This window comes from Vitis vinifera, chromosome 10 (assembly GCF_030704535.1).
Source record: "Vitis vinifera cultivar Pinot Noir 40024 chromosome 10, ASM3070453v1".
In the NCBI taxonomy this organism is placed as follows: domain Eukaryota; kingdom Viridiplantae; phylum Streptophyta; class Magnoliopsida; order Vitales; family Vitaceae; genus Vitis; species Vitis vinifera.
The window spans coordinates 2,197,558-2,220,118 of NC_081814.1; the positions used below are offsets into that span (position 1 = coordinate 2,197,558).

Below are 22,561 nucleotides of genomic sequence, written 5' to 3' on the forward strand. Positions count from 1 at the left end.
CAGAACTCAGCCATAGTCTTGCTGTTAATCTAAATTACAATCCTATTTTCAAAACATTTTCTTTAAAAAAATTTCATTTCAAAGTTTATCAAACTTGATTTTTTAATTCAAAAAAAAAAAAAAAACTATGGCTAATGTGTGGAAATGGTTTTTAAAAATGGTTTTTTATCATTTTTTGAAAAAAAGATGAAAACAAGTATGATCCATTGTTTTCAAAACATGAAAACATATTTTAATTATTTTCATTTGAAAGTTATTTTAAAAATAATCATATAAATGCAAAAAAAATTGATTGAAAGTAAAATTATTTTAAAAAATATTTGACAAAAAAAAAACAACTAAAAACATTCCAAATTTCTAAATAGGCTAACATTTTAAAACAGACTTTAGAACATTATAAAACCATTTTTGAAAACTCTCAAATAAACACAATATATATATTGTGGTTTTAAAGAACTCTTTTTGAAAACTGATTTTCAGAAACAGTTTCCAAACAGCCCTATTGGCCAGCTACATGCTGCAAAAGAGAAAACATGTTGCACGGCAATTGAAATAAAAAAGAGAAAATTCTGGATGTGTCAGGGAGGTACATTGGATATATAAACACTGATGACTGGAACCTAAGAATGTTTAAGCAGCGATAGCATGCATACCAAGGCTGGAGGCGTCCCGCATCATGTGCCTTCACATGATTTAATGTGAATGACAGGCCCACATGACCAGGTTCTGCGAAGTACAAATATCACCAACAGAAAACACCTTTCCAAACCAACATAAGCTTCAGTAAAGCACAATGCACACTCTTTACCAAACAGCTTCGTTGTGTAGTAGAATGTAAAAACAGTGACAAATCCAAAGAATACAAGAACAAAAAGAGCCGGAAAAGAGGACATTTATTTTATGGTAAGCGACTTGCTACAATTTCCAGATACCCACAGTAAAACGACAGATCACCTGTTTCTTTTTAACCTAAGAATGAGCTATGAAATATGATGCTCGTGAACAAATGAAGCAAAGTGGATCATAAGAGAACTGCATACAATAGCATAAAGTTGCCAAATCTATTTTCTAGCTAGGGGAATGTAACAATGAAACAGAAGTTCTATATTAGCTTTACAGAGAAATATGTTAAAGACAGAAAATGGAGAGAGAGAGAGAGAGCTGTTTATGTTGCATGTCATAAAAAGTAATCCAATAAAGCAGGGAAATTCCTTTTTTCCTTCTCGCCTTCCTTTTTCTTATTTTACTGAAGGAATTCTATAACTATATAAACAGTTGACTGAAAAGAGCAAAGGAATTACAACCTCCATATAAAAGAGCTTGATAAAGGGGGAAACCTTCTTACATAGTCGAATTAGAAAAAGAAAAAAAGAAAAAAGGGGGAAAAAGAAGAAGAAGAAGATAAGATTATCCTATAATCTGTACATGCAGAGGTACAAATCTCTCTGTGCAGTCAAAAACCCTTCTTATCCCAAAATGAGATGCAATAGATGGCTCACCAGGTACCGAAGCTGCATCCAACATGTTCTTGGGTGATGATGCGAAGCCGATCTTCCATGATAGCCATTGATGGATAAGGTGGGAAACTCAACCGGTAAAAGCATGTGTGAGATGAAGGCAGGCGAACACAGGGCTCTGACGACTTGTAGATATATAGACGAGAAGCCAAACCACCAAAACCCTCTACAGGTAGATACTTAACCGAAGTCCAAAAGAAGAGTAGAATCTTCCTCTGCTCTGCTGACATTTCGCCAATAATCTGCAGGAGTTTAAGTAGACAATTAGAATAACTATCATCATATTAAAACCAAATAATGCTTTTCCTTATTGTAAGGAACCCCCACACAAAGAAAGTACTGCAGATGAGAAAAAGGAAAATTCCTCCAAGGACAGACAAAGCCCTTTCAAAGATAAAAATCTCATCTTAGACAACCCCATACAGAAGACGGCCAACCACAGACACAACCCAATTAAAACTTCTGTCAAGGAAGGTAAAGTGCCAACTAGAAGCCTCTAATGTGGTGGCAACCCTCTTCGCTAACAATTCTTTCCTCCTGATTAATCTTTTCTCAACCCAGGAAGCACCCACACAAAGAGCTATGGCAAGATATCTAGCTTCTCACAACAAATGACAGTAGCACAAAAGACTCAGTTGCCCTGCTTGATCCAATCAACCATCTGCAAAAGTATCCCTTCTCCAGAAACATTCTCAGCCCCAAAGAAATGCTTCTTTCAACCTTCCAAAACAGCCAGAATCTCTGCCTTTAAAGCCAAACCCCACTTCTAATTGGTTAGAGAAAGAGAATATAATATCACCCACTAAACGTTCTTTGCATCCACAGAAATTTGTAATCAGGTGATAATAGAGATCACTGCCATCCCAAACACAGTTGGTAATTTCAGATTGTAGTCTTTTGATGTATAACTCTTCTTTTCACACACATAGATATGCAACACGTAGTGTAGAGGGTGAGACAGAATAAATGTCTGTATCGACAGAATGAAGCATTAGATATTATAAAGTATTTCAAACGGGCTAAGTGTACATTTTTTTGGCTAAGGGCCTATCCATGACATAAATTCTGTTAAACCATAATCTGGCATCTTTTACAACCACTACAACATGTTACCTTTTTGGGCTTGCTTATAATACCTATTTTTCATGAGTTCCTATCTACATAAACAAAAACCCACTTATACAAATATGTATGATAATTACTTCTTAGGTAAAAGAAATGTATATATCCAGTGAGCAATTGCCTGTATCAACAAAATGAAGCCTAAAATATTATATTAACCCATTAATCATCATCATTTCGCACTACTTCAACATGTGACCTCTACTTTCTATGAGTTCTCTCCCTTGTCTCTCCCAAACACATACGACAGTTTCTCATCACATGAAAAAATGCGTATATCCAATGCACATGTCTCTCTCTGCCCAACTCCCTTATGAGGTGCATACCCATTTCTATTTTAAATAAAATTTCAAACTTTCAAGAGCCACTTTACAAGTAAAACCTAACAATTTTGCATCAATCATTAGTGCAACACCGACCAATGGTGCTGCCACCCAACAAATAAAGTGATGCCATACTGTAAGAAAGGTTTGCCTGCAGTAAAAGATACACATTGTGTGGAAGACCTGACACCATACAAACCTCCACTAATATCATAAAATCTTAAATTGCAGAGAAAATCCTGAAAACTGGAGAAAAGAAAACCAAATAAAAACGAGATAATATTTGGGAAAGAGAATAATATTCATGCTGCGTGCATGCTGATTAATCTCCAAGAAATAAGATCCTTTCAAGAAATATTAAACCTAATACCCCTCAAAATAAAATAGATATGAAATCTTGCATGCATATACCTTCCAGAACCAGAAAATCTGAGGATCAGTTTCCTTGTAGCCGTTGTACTCAGTATGTGCCTTCCAGTCATCAACACAAATAGCACTTTCACTTCCATATAGCATCCAATCAAGATCTTCAAGCTCTAAACTCTGGAAAAAGAACTTCTGGAGCTTTTGGTTACAAAGAATATCAGCAAAGCCTCCAGCAAATTGTGCTACCTGTTCAGAGGTAGATGTAACAAAGCGATGCCGAATAAGAAGATAAACATATTCGTCCCTGTTCTTGCTGTTCACGATGATGTTTTTCCCACCAGGGCAAAGCTCCACAACTCTTCTGGATCCTAGTTCTTCGATTTCTCTAACAAATGTTAGTCCCAAAGCATCTGAATCCATGAATTCTGCATCCATATCCAGAATTTGCTTGCAGCTAGTATACAATAATGGATCTGCATCCTGTATATCTTCCAAGGAAATATCCATTCCAGCCAATTGCAAGAAAAATACTCGATCAAAGACAACACCAACTTGCACTTTATGCATCAAAGCTAATGCAATCACTCGACCAGAGAAGCGGAAATACTGAAGGTGCATGGGATCCACCTCAGATGCTGCAAATAGAACAAATTTATAAACTATATGATCTATGTCGAACATGCATTGTGTGCATCTACTAAAACAGAATTTAAAAAACAATTTAATTTTGAATTTTTTCAACAATAATAAGTTTTTTTTTTCTTTTTGATAAGTAAAAGAGTAAATATTATAAATAAACAAGGATGCTATACATCAAGGTATACAGGACATATACAGATGATACTAAGGCACAACCATAAAGGGATTGGACAACCAAAAAACAACCACTTCCTCCCCCACCAAGAACCCACCCAATCTACAAAATCAATGAGAGACAGTCAGACTACTTCTCTGTACATGCTAACCCCAAGACAAAAGATTTTTTTATTTTTTGATAGGTACCCCAAGACAAAAGATTACTACGGAGTGATTGTTTCAATGCTTGAACCAGCTGCTCCTCACTGTCCAACTCTCTTTGGTTTCTTCCTTCCAAATTGTCCAAAAAATGCAAAGTGGGGCCACTCTCCAAACCTTCTAACGTTTCCTTCCTACAAAGGAACCATGACACCCCAAAAGAGTGCCCCTTACTGACGAAGGAAGGACTTCCAACAACAATAAATTTATCCTAAACAAAAGAATAGGAAAAAGATACAGGAAAATGCTGATGCACAAAAAACAGCGTATGATTAAATGAGACACATCCAACAATTAATAATGCCAAAAGCTTTGTGGGAGGGCCCTGACAGATGGTTCACAGTGGTCCAGAGAAAATTGATGCCTGATTTGCCAAAGATATTTGATTCTGGTATAAAGAATTCTACATATACTCATCTTTCTATCTTAAAACATGTTCTCATCCTACAATAGAAGACACAATGCAGCTGCAGATCAATCTGTAGACTGCCAAAAGGTTAATTTTCCATTAAAGTTGACCTCTCATCAGTTCATTACCATGAAAAGAATGTAAGTGTACATGCTATAAGTCATTCCCTTACATAGTAAATTTCCTTCCACAGTGAATGACTCTTCATAAAAAGCACATGGTTTACTCTAATCTGCAAATATTGTCGAAGCCAATAAACTTAAACCAACCCCAAGGTATTCAGCATAGAGTGGAAAGTAAATTTCCTTCCACAGTGAATGACTCTTCATAAAAAGCACATGGTTTACTCTAATCTGCAAATATTGTTGATGCCAATAAACTTAAACCACCCCCAAGGTATTCAGCATAGAATGGAACCTATAGAACTATCTCGGCTATGGTTGCCTTCTGGAATCTCCATATCTTCTGCTAGTCCACAACTTTGATCTAGGGTTTTGGCTAAGTCTATTTAGAAACATGTTTGGAAAACAAGAAAATGCACCAACTTCCAAAAGAACTTGTTGACTTTCTTAGAAAATACCAAGGGCTTTTTTTATTTTTTGGATAGACAAATAATCATTATGTTCGTTATATTAACAACACATAATAAAAGGGCACACTAAAGCATATATACAGTGTATACAAAGGCACCAAAAGGCCACCCCAAGTGGAGGAATACACAAAAAAAACAACTCCCACACTACATAGAACTCAACGAATCAATGAAGTCCATTATGGATAAATTGTGATCTCATACGCACACTCTAACCCTCTTCCAAAAAATTATACATGCCTCACCGCCGTCGGCAGCGGCGACAGTAGCTGTGAGGAGGGTGGCTGGTGCGGACTGGGACTGGACGCCGCGACCCTCCAACATGAATGATTGTTTGATTAGTTAATCGGCTTCTTCAGCATTTTCAAACACTCTCCAGCTTCTCTTCTTCCATATGATCCAGAATAGACATCATAAGAGAGCAACGATCAAGCTTTCTTCCTCTTTTTCATAACAAAGGATCCATGTCAGTTCAAGACGGCATTCCTTACTATGGAATGCCTTACCCACTGTATTTTAAATAAAGCATAAATCGACTGTCACAAGATGACAGTTTTCGAGTAATGGAGAATGTAGTCAACTGTTTCTTCTCCTCCTTTAAATAAATAGCATCCATATAGCACCTTCCATCCCACCTTTTGAGCTGATCCAATGTCCATATCCTTCCCTATGCTTCCCAAACAAGTTGACTCCCAATGGAACCCATGAATTCTAAACAATACAGGAAGGGAAAGTCTCTGTACTTCCATTGGATAGAGAATAGTAGAGAGGTTTCACTAAAAATATACCACTCTTAGCATTCAATAAAACCATTTTATGCTTTATCTCCCGACCGATTGTTTGTGATTGCAATCTCCTAAATAAATCCTCCACCCCATCTACTTCCCAATCAGGGATTTGTCTTGAAAAAAGAGGATTCCAAACACCCTCCACCTGTTCCTACTCCCATACCTTAACTACCCAAGTATCTTTTGTAGTGGCTGTGGAAAACAATGCAGGAAAAGCCTCTCCAAGGAGTAAGCCACCACACCACTTATCCTTCCAAAATTTCACCCTCCCATTGCTCACCCTAAAATTGATTCTATTGCTATAAGTCTCCCATTTGCTTCTTATTGTCTTCCACACTCCCATTCTAAGCCTTTATGTACTATTGAGAACCATCCCCTCTCTTCCTCCCCACATTTCCTTATAATCACCTTCTTCCACAAGAAGTTCTTCTCACTAGCAAATCTCCAACACCATATACCTAAAAGAGCTTTATTGAGATAGAACAGATTTCTAATCCCTAAACCTTCCTTCCTCCTGCCTATGCAAACCGTTGACCCATTTACTAAATGAGGCTTTTTTTGCGTAGCACCTTCCCTCAAATGAAGTCCCATTAGATATCTTTTAGCCTTAAACTCACTTTTCTCGAGATGACAAATAATAACATGAAGTAAATTGGCAAATTAGAAAGAGTGCTTTTCATCGGAGTTAAACTGTCCCTTTTTGATAAGTACTTGCTATCTTTTCTATATGGTGAGCCATTTTTGAAACCTTTCTTCCACCACATTCCAAACCCATTAAGATCCAAAAGAGGCTCCCAATAGAAGGCCAAAATGACTAGTAGGGAGGGTGCTCGCTATATCAACGACGGCCCCACTGGGACCAACTCATTTTTCTTCGAATTGATTTTTAAACCCGATATTGCCTTAAGACCCCTCTGTTCCTTCTCCTACTCAGCCACACATTGAAAAACCCTTTACAAAGCCTTCTCTCTTAGCCTTACTCGGTATAGAGGAGAGTGCCTCCATGGCCATGATGAAAAGATACGAGGACAAAAGGTCTCCCAATCACAAGCCTCTGGTATTTAGAAAAATTCGCATGGGGTCCCATTAACCAATAAAGAGAAGTGAGTCGTAGAAGTGCACCACTTCATCCACCTTACAAACTTGAAACCAAAACCAATTTTTTTTATGACTACAAGCAAAAAAACCGTAATTAATATGATCATATACTTTCTTGATATCCAACACACAAATAACCCCACTTTCAAAGCTCCTTAGCCTTGAGTTAATTACTTCATTTGCTATGATGACTAGATCCAAGATTTGCCTTCCCTCCACAAATGCATGTTAAGAAGTTGAACCAAATTTGCCCAATGACTTCTTTAGTTTGTTAGCCAAGACTTCTACAGGAAGTTTGTATAAGCCCCCTACCAAAACTAATAAGTCTTTTAAATCTTTTGTCTCCCTTTTTTTTGGAATTAACACCATATAAAAGCGGCATTAAGGCTTCTTTCAAAAGAGCTTAGCTCAAAGAACTCCATAAAAAATCTCATCACTTCACTTTTCACAAAATCATAACTAAACTGCCAAAAAGACTGAGCCATTTGGCCTAAGGGCTTTATCCCCATACAAACTTGAAAAGCCTAAATAGACTTTTTTTTTTTTTTTTTGATAAGTAAAGGATATTCATTCAAAAGGCAAAACGCCACAAAGCATACAGGGGGTATACAAGGCAGCTAAAGCCTCAAAAAACAACAAAAAAAAAAATCACCTCCCTTTAAGTGGAAGCTATCCACTCTAGGAAGCCTATAAGGGAGAACGCCTCCTCACCTACATACAGTTTGGCTCAACTCCACAAATTACAAACAAAAAAATTCTTTAACTTCTGAACGTTCAATTACCCCCCCCTAAAAGCTAATCTATTCCTCTCCTTCCACACCGTCCAAAAAATACACAACGGAATAGCATCCCAAGTCTTTTTCCTTTTCTTTCCCACAAACGAACCCCTCCAACTAACTAAAACCTCCTTTACAGTTTCTGGGAAAACCCATTTCACGTCTACTAAACCAAACACTATATCCCATAGAGCTCTAACCACTGTACAGTGTATAAGGATATGATTTACACTTTCTTCCTCACAACCACACAGGAAGCAGCGATTTGGAAGTTGTAGTCCTCTTCTTTGAAGTCTATCCAAAGTCAGGATCCTCCCCCACGTCGCCTCCCACGCAAAAAAACAAACTTTAGTTGGCACCCTTGTCACCCAAATGCTTCTTGAAGGAAAACCTGTATCATCAGCCCTCGCCAGCAGATTATACACTTCCTTGACCCTGAATTGCCCGCTTCTTCCTTTTCTCCACAGGACTGAATTTTCTTCCCAAGAGGGTTTGTGACCCCTCAATATCTGAAGAAAATCCCCAACCAACTCCAATTCCCAATCATTGAAGTCCCTCAAAAAATTTAGATTCCAATTTCCTTGACCCGAACTTTGATCCCACATTTCCTCAACCGTTGAGTTCCTTTGAACCGCCATGCCAAAGAGATGAGGAAAACAATGGGACAATGCTCTCTCTGAACACCACACATCTGTCCAAAATCTGATCGTGTTGCCCTTCCCTACTTTGAAGATCATGTTATTCCAGCACCACTCTGATTCTTTCCAAATCTCCTTCCAAACCCCTACTCCCACTGCCCCCCTAGCCTTCTTTGGCCTCCAACCAAAGTCCTCCAGTCCATACTTCACCTTGATCACTTGTTTCCAAAGATTATCTTTGTCACAAGCATACCTCCATATCCACTTGCCAAGTAATGCTTTGTTCAACATAGCTAGCTTCCTAATGCCTAGCCCACCTTTATCCTTATCTGTACATACCACCTCCCAATTTACCAAGTGAGTTTTCCCCTCCATATTTCCCCTTCCCCACAAAAAATCCCTTTGCACTTTCTCAAGTCTTCTAGCAACCATCTTGGGCATCCTGAAGATAGACATTTGGTAGATTGGCATACTAGACAAAGTACTTTTTATTAAAGTGACTCTTCCCCCTTTAGAGATATATTGCCTTTTCCAAAGAGCTAGTCTCCTCCTGACTCTCTCTTCCACCCCATCCCACATATAGGGCGCTCTATTGAGAACCCCTAAGGGTAGGCCCAAGTACTGAGAAGGTAAAGACCCCACCCTACAACCTAGCTCAACAGCCAACTCCTCCATCTCCACCACCTCTCCAACTGGAATGATTTCACTCTTGGCTAGATTAATCCTTAGGCCTGACGCCGCTTCAAACCAGAATAAAATCCAACTTAAATGAGTTAGATGATCCTTCCTGGCCTCGCAGAATATAATGGTATCGCCAGCAAAGAGCAAGTGAGAGATATTCAAAGGAGGTTCACTACCGCCCCTTATGTTACACCCTGATAAGAATCCCTCCTCCACAGCTCTCCTAATAAGAACATCTAGCACTTCCATTCCCATAACAAAGAGATAAGGAGACAGGGGATCTCCTTGTCTAAGACCTTTAGAGCTAGGAAAGAAGCCTGCAGGCACTCCATTAACCATCACTGAAAATTTAGCTGAAGATAGACAACTCCACATCCACCTCACCCACTTAGACCCAAAACCCATTTTCTGCAACACCTTCAACAAAAACTTCCAATTGATACTGTCATAAGCTTTTTCTATATCCAGTTTGCATATAAGTCCCTTTTCTTTTCGTTTTTGCCATGAGTCTATCACTTCATTTGCAATTAAAGAAGCGTCAAGAATTTGTCTTCCCCTCACAAAGGCATTCTGAGAAGTAGAGACCACCTTACCAACCACTATCTTCAATCTGTTAGCCAGCACTTTAGCCAATAACTTGTAAAGACCCCCTAAGAGACTAATAGGTCTAAAGTCTCCAAGGTCCTCAGCCCCATATTTCTTGGGGATCAAAACCAATAAAGTATTGTTAAGGCTCTTGAGGAAAGAGCTATGATCATAGAATTCCTTGAACATTTCTAGAATCTCCTCTTTAATAAACTCCCAACAGCTTTGCCAAAAGGCCAAAGTAAAACCATCCGGACCAGGGGCTTTATCCCCATTCATCTCCATCAGAGCCCCATGGATTTCTTCCTCTGTAAAAGGCCTCTCCAATATCTCAGCCTCTTCTTGACTGATCTGATCAAACTGAAGACTCCCAATATCCGCCTTCCACTCCGTATCTTCTGAAAGAAGCTCTTTAAACGCATTAGCAATTCCTTCTCTAATTTCCTGCTCCTCTAGAAACCATTCCCCATTGATCTTAATTCTCTCCATAAAATTATTTCTACGGTGAGCACTTGCCATACGATGAAAGAAACCCGTGTTTCTATCCCCCTCTTTCAGCCATATTTCCCTAGAAAGCTGTCTCTAGTGAGTTTCCTCCATAATCACCCATTTTCTGTAGTTTTCTTTTGCCTCTTTCTTAAGCTCTGATTCCTCCATAGTCAGAATTCTATCATTTTCCTCCCTATCCCAGAATTCCAGCTGTTGCAGAGCTGCAGATTTGTTGCACTCTAGCTTACCAAATACTTCTCTATTCCACATTTTCAGCTTCTATTTAATTTCCTTCATCTTAGTAGCCAACTTGTAACTAGCACTGCCCCTAACATCAATTCCTTGCCACCAGCTACGAACAAGCTCTTTAAAACCCTCAGCCTTAAGCCACATATTTTCAAATCTGAATGGGGTCGGGCCTCGTCTTATCCCACCCCCCACTAACATAATTGGGAAATGATCAGATACCGGACGGGGCAGCCTGCACTGGTTAATCCCACTGAATTGATCTATCCAACTAGGAGACACAAGGAACCTGTCCAAACGTGCCCAAGTCTGATTATTTAGGCCCCCATTCCAAGTAAAATCTCCCCCCTGAAGAGGAAGATCCACCAACCCAAGATCATTCACAGTTTCCGCAAATTTCCTCATTGCTGAGCTAATTCTCCTCTGACTACTCCTTTCACTCGAAAACAAAGTGATATTAAAATCCCCCCCTATGCACCAAGGATCCTCCCACAGCCCTCTAATCGCCCCAAACTCTTCCCATAAAGCATCCCTCTCTACCTTAGAGAAAGGGCCATACACTCCCGTAAATACCCAGACAATCTCATTTTCTACATTTCGGAATCTGCAAGACAAAGTAAACTGTCCCTCCTCCCAGTCTAGCATGTCCAGCAACCTTCTATCCCAGCATATAAAAATACCTCCCGAAGCTCCCTCCGCATTCACTGCTTTCCAGCCTAGAAATCTCCCGGAGCCTATACTTCTCGCAATGCTATCCGTCATACACTGCAATTTTGTCTCCTGAATGCACATTAAGTCCACCCTCTGATTTCTTATGAACGTCTCAATCACTTTTCTTTTGGAGCTATCATTTGCTCCCCTCACGTTCCAGCTCAAAATTTTCACCTTCATTGGACAATCACAATTTGGCGCCCTTTGCCCTGTACCGAGCCTTTCTGTTTCACCCCTCCCTCATAGTTTATGGAGCATTCCAGTCTTTTTAACTCCCTTTCAAACTTAGACTTTTCCAGTAACTCTTTGCTATGAATTTTCTCCCGTCTTTTCCTGATCTTGGTCAAGAAAGTTAGTATTTCCTTCTCCAGTCCCTCCGTAGGAAAGCCCAGGAACTGGCTGAACCTCGCCAAACCACTCTCTTCCCATTTACCCTCCGGCTTACTTCTCTCAACTTGAGCATCATCTATGTCGCCTACCCCTTCCATCTCCCTACCTTTGTCACTGCTACATTTGATGACTCCCAGTTCCTTACATTCCTTAATCCTTTCATTGCAAGCCTCATACACTGTTAACCACATTGAATTATCGGCCCGACCTTCCTCATCCAAATCCCTAGAACGATCGAAAAACTCCCCCCCCAGAGTCCGATCAAAAAGAAAAGAATTGAGATGAGAATCCCCCAATGCCCTTTTCCCCCAGGAACCGGACCCCATTCCATACCTCATTGATTCCTCTTCAAGCGCCCTATCCATCTCTGTCAGCCTAACCACTCCTTGTAGCTTCCTTGTGTCCTCAGTCTCCCTCGCAACAAAAGTCTCTGCTTCTGGAGGGTAGTTGGGTGCAGAATACTTCAGCAGCAAACCCGTCACCTCTTGGACTGTTGGTGATTTTGGGCCCTCCCTTATTTTTCCGCCTTGATCGGGCTGTTGGGTGCAGGCCTTTGAGCAAAATAGGCCTTTGTTTGGCAACTAGGCTATAGGCAGAGCTGGGCCTTTAGAATAGCAGCCCACATCCTCCCTGCCGCACGATGGACCTGCGTCTGGGACAAAAACACTTGCAGCCACTCCTTTTTTCTTCAAATCCATGGACCCGATCATTAAGCCAGGCCCACCATCCCTCCTTGTTCCCTTTGGGCCCGTGATTGGGCTTAAAGGATTTATTTCACCAAATGAAACCCACGTCCGGGTTGTCGGGCTTAGATCTGGACTGATCTCAACCCGACCCGACCCAACCCCCTGCACATCCGTCACTTCGTCTGACGGTTGCAGCGACTCGAGCCTCCCACTCACCCAATCCTTCCTCACTCGCTGCCCCGCGCGTGAAACCTCCTCTCCCCTAACCTCCCTGCTATGGCGATCGGCTTCGTTCCTGCACTTCCTCCTCACCACCGGCCAACATTCCCACCATAAGGACATTGCGTAACTCTCTTCCTCCCCTTCAATTTCCAGCACGCTCGGTCTAGCTTCCCCTCTCAATTTCACTAAGATTCTGGCCCATTGAAGATCTCCCATCGATTTCGTATGTTCATCGACTGTGATAAACCCTCCACATGCATCCCCCACTCTCCTCAAAATCTTTGGGCTCCATAACGAGATTGGGAGCCCAACTATCCTTACCCAGGCTTCCTTTCTCTCTTCCCCCCTCTGCCCAACATCCACTCCTAGGGCTCCAGTGTTCCAGCCTTACCTGGGTTCCTTCCAACACGCAGCTCCCAGAGGAAACGACTCGTCTAGCCTCTTCCAAATTCTCAAAATCCAGCAGCGCTTTTCTCTTGTTTAGCTTAGCCAGCCCTAGGTTACCTTTGAGGTCCCAAGACTTTGCCCAAACTTGCCCCAATTTCTCCATATCATCTTCTCCCCCTGACCCATCTCTCCAGCTCGCCACTACACAATGTTTCAATTTCTGTATTAATCCTTCTGATTCCTCCTTTTTCACCTTCACTGCAACGACATTTGAGTTACCCGACAGTGATTTTCCCACCATTGTTGCATACGATCTTCCCATAGCAACCTTCTCCACAGCCTTTCCCTTCTGGTTTTCTGGGTTTTTACCAAAAAACCCTAACACCTGGTTAAGCTTCTTCGCCATGGTCGTCCACCCCCTCTTATCCCTACGACCTCTCGGGACGAAGATGCAGAACCTCTTCCCCTCTATATCGGAGACCCCTTGCCGTATAAACCCCCCCGCTCTGTTTGTCCCTCGAGTCATAGAATACACTCTCCCCTGCTCCTTCCATTCCCTTCCCCATCTAGTTTCTTTCTCACCCTTGATACAGAGATTCAACCCTTCCAAGAAAAACGCTAAGCTATCCGATCCCAGTCGTACCCATGACGAGGCCCCTCCCTTCTTCTCCACAATGCGTCCTTGGATCTTTCCTTTTCTTTCCTCCACTACAATCTCGAACGCCTTGGATTTCATTGTAAACCTGCTCTCCTTCCTTCTGATTTGCGACGCCGATTTCTCCTCCTCCTCCTCACCATCGCACTCGTCGTCGCCCTCTCTTTCGCCCTCTCTCGCTCTCTCTCTCATAATATTAGACTTCCTCCTCAAAGAATAGAGAGACTAGAGGAATCTGAATCTTCTCCACCTAAAATTTCAAACAACAACCTATTGATATGTGGTCTCTCCTCCCCCGACTTAGGAAGAAGAATATGCAAAGCATTTGTCACTCATTTCTTTATGTCTGCATCCTCTAATAATAATTCAATGTTCAACCAAACTTTAGCCAAATAGTTTCTTCTTCCATAGCATTGGTCATTTTATGGAATAACTTTGTGTTTTTACATCTCTCTTTTTAGCCATTATTCTTTTGATTTCTACCTCCAAAAACCCTCTTCCAGCGCTGCCCACATTCTAAATTCATCCACTGCCTCTTTTCTAGCCTTAATCTTCCCCACTAAATGGATGAGTTCCATTTCCTCAACATCCTAGAAATCAATTTGATTTAAAGTTGTGTGACTTTATTGGTAGTGACATTGCTAAAAACATCTCTATTCCATAGTTTTAGATCTCATTTCAAAGCTTTTAGTTTGAATGCTAAGATATGGCTATACAAACCACTCACATTGTAGCCCACTCAGCAATTTCTAACAAGATCTTTGAATCCTTCCACTTTCAAAAACAGGTTTTTAAACCTGAATAGCAATTTGACCCCTCTCATTCCTCCTCCATCTAATAAAATGGAAGCATGGTCAGAAACAAGTCCATAGACGACACTCTAAATTAACAATCATAACTGATTCTCCCATCTTTCAGAAACAAGTAAATGATCCAACCTTGATGAGGACCGATTATTTGACCCACCACTCCATGTAAAAGGACCAGTAGTTAGAGGAAAGTCCCTCAAATGAAGCTCCTTTATAAACTCCGAAGTTCATCTCATTGTTGTTGTGCGTCTCAAATAGTTCTGCATTTCCCCAAGAAATCTGACCACGTTAAAATCTCCTTCAACACACCACAGATTGTTCCAAAGGCCACTTCTTTGACCAAATCCACTCAAAATTCTCTCCCCTCATTTTGACAAAGCCCACACACCATAAAAAAAATCCCAATAAAGTTACTCTCAAGTTTTTCAAACAACAAGAGATTGAATGCACCTTGACTTCCATATTAATTAACTCCAAAATCCTAAAATCCCAAAAGGCCACATTCCTCTCAACCTGACCCCTGGCACCTATAACACCACATTCCAAAAATCTACCACACCCAAACTTTTCATAATTTGCACTAACATCTATTAGACCTTTGTTTCTCGTAAACACACAAGATCTACTCTTTGAGATTGGATCAGGTAATTTATGATTTTCTGTTTTACTCCCTTGTTTTCATTTTTATAGACAAATAAAATAAATATATCAACAATGCCAAGAAAAAGCATACCAAAGTACACAGGTCGTAAATAAAGGATGCCAAAAGCAAAATGCAATGGAAAAGACAACAAAAACAAAAGCCCTTCCTGAAGACCCTAACCAATTTATAAAATACTAATAAAATCACATGAAAATTGAATAATAAAAAAATAATACCATCTATAATAATCAAATTAATTGTTTGTGATTATCAATATTTTCTAATTTAGTTCCTCTTTCTTTTTTCTGAAATCCAATCCTCTCTTGTGGCTTCAATCACCATCAGCACCATCATTTGGAAAAGCATGATTATGAAAACCATGAAATTTAAAGTTCCCTTAACCAAATGCCTTCGTCCTTGCTTCATGTCCTTGACCTTCTCCTTTTAAGCTATTTCCAGAGGAAAAAATTGGAATACCAAATCAATCTATCACAAATCCATCTATCAATGATTAAAAGGTTCCATACTACAACAGGCTCTTTTTTTCCTTTCTTTTTTTATGTGGTAGAGGTGTGGAAGTAAGCTAGGTAGGGCTGCTTTTCAAGAGGAACCATGAGTAGGAGCTTGATAGGGTGGAGGCATGGGAGACTATGGGTGTAAGCGCTTTAAAAGAATGAGGAGGATAGAATGGTTTGGTTAAAACAGAAGTGTGGTAAATCAGTTATGCTAGCCTAGAGACAAGAAGGGTAGTGCAATTCCCTTCTAGTGTTGTGTGGAATGCATGGGTTCCTTCTAAGGTGTACTTTTTTGCTTGGGAGACGACTTGGGGAAAAGTTTTGACTCTTGACCAGCTTTAAAGGAGGGGGTGGTTTTTGGCCAATCGTTGTTTCCTATGTTTGTCTCATGAGGAGTCTATTGTCCACATCCTTTTACATTGTGACAAGGTAAGGGTATTGTGGGAGCTATTATTCTCTCTCTTTAGAGTTTTTTAGGTGATGTAGTCTACAATTAGAGAGACTCTGCTAGGCTGGCATGGTTCCTTTGTTGGAAAAAAAAGCGGAAAAAGGTTTGGAGGGCAGCTCATTTATGCCTCTTTTGGACTATTTGGAAAGAGAGAAATAGAAGATTTTTCTCAATCCAAGGACTGAAATACTTGTTTTTGTGTAACTTGTTAACTTGGACCAAACTATTTATAGGTGAAAGATGGTTGCCTATAGTAGATTTCATTGATTGGTTGGGGTCGGTTTGAGGGAGGGGATATCTTTTTGTTTTCTCTTCCTTTTTTTGGCGCTTTTTGGTTGCCATTGTATACATCGTGTGTACTTTGGTCTGCCCTTTTTGGCGTTTTTAATACAAATCTCATTTACTAATAAAAAAAATTAAAAAAAGTAAATTCTCAATTAAGTCCTACTCCTCTTTGTCTATGGGAAAAGGAGTCTTTCCTGCAAGAACAATCTGAATTGGCTTCTTTGTGAATTGGAAACAGCTTAGGTGAGGATTTTGTCATTAGATTGACTCAAAAGAAGGAAATGGAAATTGTTGAACAGTTTATTATATATGCAAAGGAGAAGAAACAATTGATCATATTCTCCTTCACTGCTTGAAAGCAATACTCTTATGTCAATTGATTTATATTTTGTTTGGTATATTATGAGACACTCTTTAAAAAGATGAGCTTTCTTGAGTTTGCATAGTTCCTTCATTGAAAAAAGCGAAAAAGAGCTTGGAGAGCTACTTCTTTGTGCTTATTTTAAAATATATGGAAAGAAAGAAATAAAAGGTCGTTTCAAAATACTGAATTAAAGGATCAAGGAATAAAATTGTCCCTTATATATAAGTTTTTGGAGTGGGTTAGAGTGTGTATAGGAGAGTTCTCAATGTTAGTGATAGACTATGTTGATTAGTTGAGCTCTAGCAGGAAAAGGTTGTTTTTTGTTTCTTTTTTCTTTTTGTTGACCTTTTGATGCCTTTCTATACATTGTGTGTAATTTAATGCACCTGTTTGCTAGCCTCTTTTAAAATATTTACATTTTGCTCATTAAAAAAAAAAAAAACTTCCCTATTTATCCATACCACTATCTTCAAAGGATGACGATTTTCAATTTTTGTCCATATTCAATGCCCTAAAAGACTTCCTACTTTGGAAGCTAGCTTTGATCCAAGACCTTCAATGCAAGCTTCCACCATATTCTTCTATTTTGCAAGGTTATCTCAATACACCTTCAGAATTGTTGTAGCAAGCTTATGGCTCCGTTAAGAGCTCAAAAGCAACAAGAGAAAAGGGCAAACACTTAGAAGGAAAATCGATTTCTCTTGTTTGGTTGTGATGGAAAATAGGAAGCAAAAGGAACTACAAATGAAATAGGGGGGAAATTATACATTTTGAAGCTCCCAATTTCCTCTTTAAACAAGCAAGGAAAGTTGGGGTCTGAGTTGAGGAAGGAAGATTTGTTTGGGGATTCAACTTGAATTTCATTTTCCTTCCTTTCCTTTTGTTTTTCCCCTTCCCTAATCCTACCCCTCAAAATTCTAAAAATCAAACATAACCTACTTGTATGTTGCAGGTTTTTTTTATAGGTAATATGGAAATATATATATATAATCTAAGAGTAAGAAGGGGGTGGTGTTCTAGGGAGTTTAGGGAAGGGTTTGGTGTAGGTGTTTGGAAAGCTATAAGGAAGTAGTGGGGGCTTGTGAGTAGTAAAATCTCCTTCGAGGTAGGTAATGGACAAAGGGTCAGATTTTGGAAGGACAAGTGGTGTGGGATTGATCCGTTGCGAGACTCTTTTCCATCTTTATTTTCCTTAGCATGTTCTAAGGATGCATGGGTGGAGGATGTTTGGGATTTTTCTATCCCTGGGGAAGGGGTTGGAGCCCGTCTTTCTCTAGACCCCTCAATGATTGGGAAGTGGAAAGTGAGGAGAGGTTTCTTTCTTGCTTAGATGGGATGACGGTGAATAGAGACGAGGAAGATAGGATGTGTTGAACAAAGACTAAGAATGAGAAGTTTACTATGAAGTCGCTTTATATGGCCTTTGAACCTGGGACTTCGATTTCTTTTCCTTGGAGCAATATATGGAAGGCGTGGGTGCATCCTAGAGTTAGCTTCTTCGCTTGGGAGGTGACTTGGGGAAAAGCCTTAACTTTGGATCAAGTCCAGAAAAGGGGGGTGGTCTTTGGCAAATAGATGTTTTTTCTATCATGCTAACGAAGAATCCATAGACCATCTCCTTGTCCATTGTATAAAGACAAGAGTCTTGTGGGAGCTGTTGTCTGCCCATTTTAGGGTGTCTTGGGTGTTACCTACGTTAGTTAGAGAAACTCTTCTAGGGTGACATGGGCTATTTGAGGACTAGAAGCATAAGAAATTGTGGAAAGTCGGACCTTTATGTTTGTTTTGGATAGTGTGGAAGACAAGAAATAGAATTGCCTTTGAGGAGGAAGAGCTCTCTATCCAAAGGCTAAAAAGTTCGTTTGCTTTTTATCTTTGGTTGGAAGCGAAGGGATACTTAGATGATGTTCCTTTAACTCTTTTTAGCTTTCTAAATTGGTTGGGCCATTGGTGAGGGCGGGCTGGTTGTATTCCTTTTATTTTGTATCTTGGTGTTTTTGTGGTGGAGGCTAGTGGTAGCTATAAACTTTTTGTATACCTTGGGCTGCTTTTTTGGCAGTCCTTTCCAATATATCTTCCTTTTTATCTATCAAATATATATATATATATAAGAGTAAGAAAAGTGCCTAAACACATGCATCGCAAAGTACACACAAAGCATATAAATGTCACTCAAAAACAGGCAAATGGAAGGAAGAGGAAAGGAACAAAAAACAAACTCCCTCACCCTTTCTAACTAATCCAATCTACAAAGTCTATCATGGTCACGGAAAATTCATCTATATAAAATCTATCCAAAAAATATTTATAAAAGAAAGTTTAAGCATTTATTATGTTTGCTCTAAATCTTCAAATACCCTTTTGTTTCTTTCCTTCCATGGCGTCTAGAATAGGTATCCAAGCTTTTTCAGTTTATTACCCACAAACGAACCATGCTAGTTTAACAAAGTTCATCTAACTATTGAATGCATCACCCAAACTACACCAAACAAAGAGAAAATCAGTTGTCACAGATAATTATTGTAGGGCAGTGGAAGAGCACATGATTAGTTGTTTCCTCCTACTTTTTACACATGTAACATCTGTTCGGCATACTTCATCCCCTTCTTTTAAGTTGATCAATTGTCAAAATTCTAACCCACAATGCTTCGAAGCAAAAAAAAAAAATATAAAGAACCCTACCTTCACAAGGACCCGGAGATTCCATACCCAATTAATGGGGAAAGACTCACTACTTTGTTGGACTAGTGAAAGTTAAAAGCTTTGATAGAGAAATCGACACCCTTGGAATCCTTCCACTCTAAACTGCCATCCTCCTCTCTCCTACTTGCAGTTTTAGGAAAAAGTAAGTCACTCCTTCAAGCTCCAATCATGAAACTGCTTAGGAAAGCAAGGGCTTAATCAATCACTTTCCCCATGCTACTCCCACATATCCACCACCCAAGCATCTATGTTTGAGGCTAAAGAGAACAAAGACAGGAAAGATTATTCCAAAGATGAGTTACCACTTCATCTATCTTTCCAAAATTTGATCCTTCTTCCATTGCCAATAGAGAAATGAACTCTATCCTTAAGGGAGTCCCACTCATTTCTGAATATCTTCCACACACTCATCCCAAAACCATCTCACACCCCTTGATCCCTTCTTGCTTGAATTTAAGAGTGATAACTTGTTTCCAAAGAGATTCACTCAAAGTCACTAATCTCCAACACCAATTGTCAAGAAGAACCTTGTTGTAGGTTAAATGGAACAAGCATATACAAACCTCAGAATCTATAGCCATGTTACACACTAGCACCATCCATCACAATATAACAAAGTCAACAATCCATTTATCAATCAAGATAACAGACACTTCCAATTTTAGACATTTTACATGGAGAAAACAGCAATCAAAAGAAATGTTTCAAGAAAAACGTGTCTAGAGAGATGGAGGAAGCTTACCAGGATTAGGAAAGAACCTTCTGCGATCATTTGGGCATGCTACAAAAAGGGCATTTTGTGGATTGAAAATTTCTTGGCATACCAAGAAGAACCACTCTCTCAACACACCAGGTCCTGTAGCTTCCTCATTTTTGAATTCCATGAACAGACCACCATGTAGAGATTCACGCTCTGCCCGTGCAATGTACTCGAATGACTCTGCCAATAATTGTGACCTGTCAATGAGCATTTCATGTAGTTCTTCATAGTCTTCCTTTACTTCAGGGAACATCATCATTGCCAAATGCCTCCTTGATTCAAAATCAGTCACATCCTTGTGCTCAAGAAGCCAACTATGGTCATCACTTCTCTTTGCATATCTAATCATTAGAGAGCACACTGCAATCTTCCTACGTCTCATAAATGTCCAAAACTCTTCCTCAGCACCATGATATAATTTAGAAATGCTATTCAATTCCTTCAGAACGGCAAGATACTGGGGCCATACAGTATGATGATCAACTCCACCTTCCCCTGCCAAGCATTGCTCCATTTTATGGAGACACCCATCCATTTTTGTCATCAAATCGATGAAAATGCCATGAAGAAACTCAATCTCTTCTCCATACCAGGGATTAGTACTACCACGTTCTCCAAGTGGAATTGAAATAGGACCATGAAAACTCACTTGCTCCATAATCACAGATCGCACCGGGTGCAAGAATGCAGTAAAATCACGCACATCATTTGCTAATGTATGCCCTGCAATCAAATTGCGCCCATCATTTAGTGAGTTCCCTGTGCTCCCTGCTGATTCCATGCTTGATATCAATGACTTTGACAAGCTACTAGCCAGCTCACTAACAAATGGTAAAATCTCTTTAACTACAATCAATGTCTTACTATTATGACAATACCTCGAAGCTCTCACTACCCCAACATTTTCCACCAGCGACCCAAGAGTGCTTCGGCATGTCAAATACAACGGATCCTCATGATCAGTTCTACTAAGCAACTTACAAAATTCTAACACTATAGGAACACATTGTATTTGTACAGACTTTGGTAATAAATTCCGACTCGAGTTAAGAAATTGCCTAATAGTATCATCTGCAGTCTCCTTGTTACTCTTAGTCGGGGACATGTAGAGCATGACCAAAGCTGAAGGGGCCGACGAAGACATGAAAACCTGAAGATAACCGGCCGCTGACTCGGTGTCGTCTTTTGGAGTGAGCATCAAGAACTCCAACAACTGCGATTTGATGTTCTTCAACGGCCGGAATGTTTCCCCCCTACAAAGCCGACAAATCGTTGACACCATCTCGCTAGCGACTCGCCATGCCGCCGGATGTTCCGTACTCCGCATCCGACCGACAAGTTGAAGCCCGGCGTCGTTTTGAATCGAACATTCAGCCAAAGACTGCTCCCACTGCAGCTGCTTCCCTCTGTATATCAGCCGCTGCTCCATCACCGGAATCCCCGTAATCGACTGAATCCGGTGGTGCAGCGACTCCACGGTATCATCCGAATTCGCGTGAATCACCAGAGTATTCCCCTCGGAGATCATCCTCACGAAGAACTGCAACCGCGAATCAGGCCGAGCCGACTCGGCGCTGCACGAACTGGGACACGATCGGGCATCGACAACCCTATGCCTCTCGAGATGAGAGTCCGGCGGAGAGTTGCAAGAAACGAAGGCGTTTTGATCGAATTTTCTCATTCTGAAGGAGACTAAATCAGAGAAATCGTCATCGGCGGGGGAGGAATAATCGTCCAATTTTCGCTTCGAGGAAAGACGATCGAGGCGTTGGTGGACGCAGTCGATGGAGGAGGTTTCTACGAGAGACATGAGGGGCGGGCGGGAATCAAAGCCCCCGCCGGCAGATTAACGAAACGGCGGCGGCGATAGCGGCTGCAGCGATGGCAATTTCGCTGCCGATATCATAGAATCGAAACCCCAAAACCCTAGCTTTGGCAGAGTCGAGGACGAGAGAGCACAAAATCGAAGATTTTTAGATTTCATCAGAGAGAAACAAAGAAAAGAAGAGAGAGAAAGAGAGGTGGAGTTGAGACGATGTGGGCTGCATTCACACACCGCGCTATTCCACCTGCATTGTTACGCTTCGCTCCCAAAATTACTCTTTTGCCCTTCATAAAGCTGCCGATATAACTCCCAATTCCCCAAATGCGGCTTTTCTTTATTCTAAATCGATTCTGCCCCCACCAAAAAATAAATAAAAATACAAAATGTAATTGAAATTAAAAAAGTGAACTTGTTTGGTTTTGGCTAATTTCATTAAATTTTTATTTATATAATTTAAAATTATGAAAAAAGAAACATGGTAATGTTCAAATTTCACTATGAAAATTATTATTTT

The 22,561-nt window shown here is 40.2% G+C and overlaps 1 protein-coding gene across 1 annotated transcript; it reads right to left on the reverse strand.

Annotated features, from left to right (window-relative positions):
* Positions 1-1,083: 1,083 nt before the first annotated feature.
* LOC100244983 (E3 ubiquitin-protein ligase UPL5) lies at positions 1,084-22,361 on the reverse strand. The gene is made up of 3 exons (XM_002272023.5): positions 20,205-22,361; positions 3,374-3,963; positions 1,084-1,759 (listed from the first exon to the last, which is right to left on the reverse strand). Exons 1-3 carry the CDS (start codon positions 22,030-22,032, stop codon positions 1,496-1,498), a joined length of 2,682 nt encoding a protein of 893 aa, XP_002272059.1. The 5' UTR covers positions 22,033-22,361; the 3' UTR covers positions 1,084-1,495.
* Between the last annotated feature and the right edge of the window lie 200 nt (positions 22,362-22,561).

Bases quoted from the DNA above. Each gene is read 5' to 3' on its own strand.
- LOC100244983 (XM_002272023.5), bottom strand. From the start codon at position 22,032: ATGTCTCTCGTAGAAACCTCCTCCATCGACTGCGTCCACCAACGCCTC. The intron at 3,964-20,204 runs GTAAGCTTCCTC...TTCTATTTGCAG, and splicing joins AAGGTTCTTTCCTAATCCTG to CATCTGAGGTGGATCCCATG. The intron at 1,760-3,373 runs GTATATGCATGC...AAACTCCTGCAG, and splicing joins AGATTTTCTGGTTCTGGAAG to ATTATTGGCGAAATGTCAGC.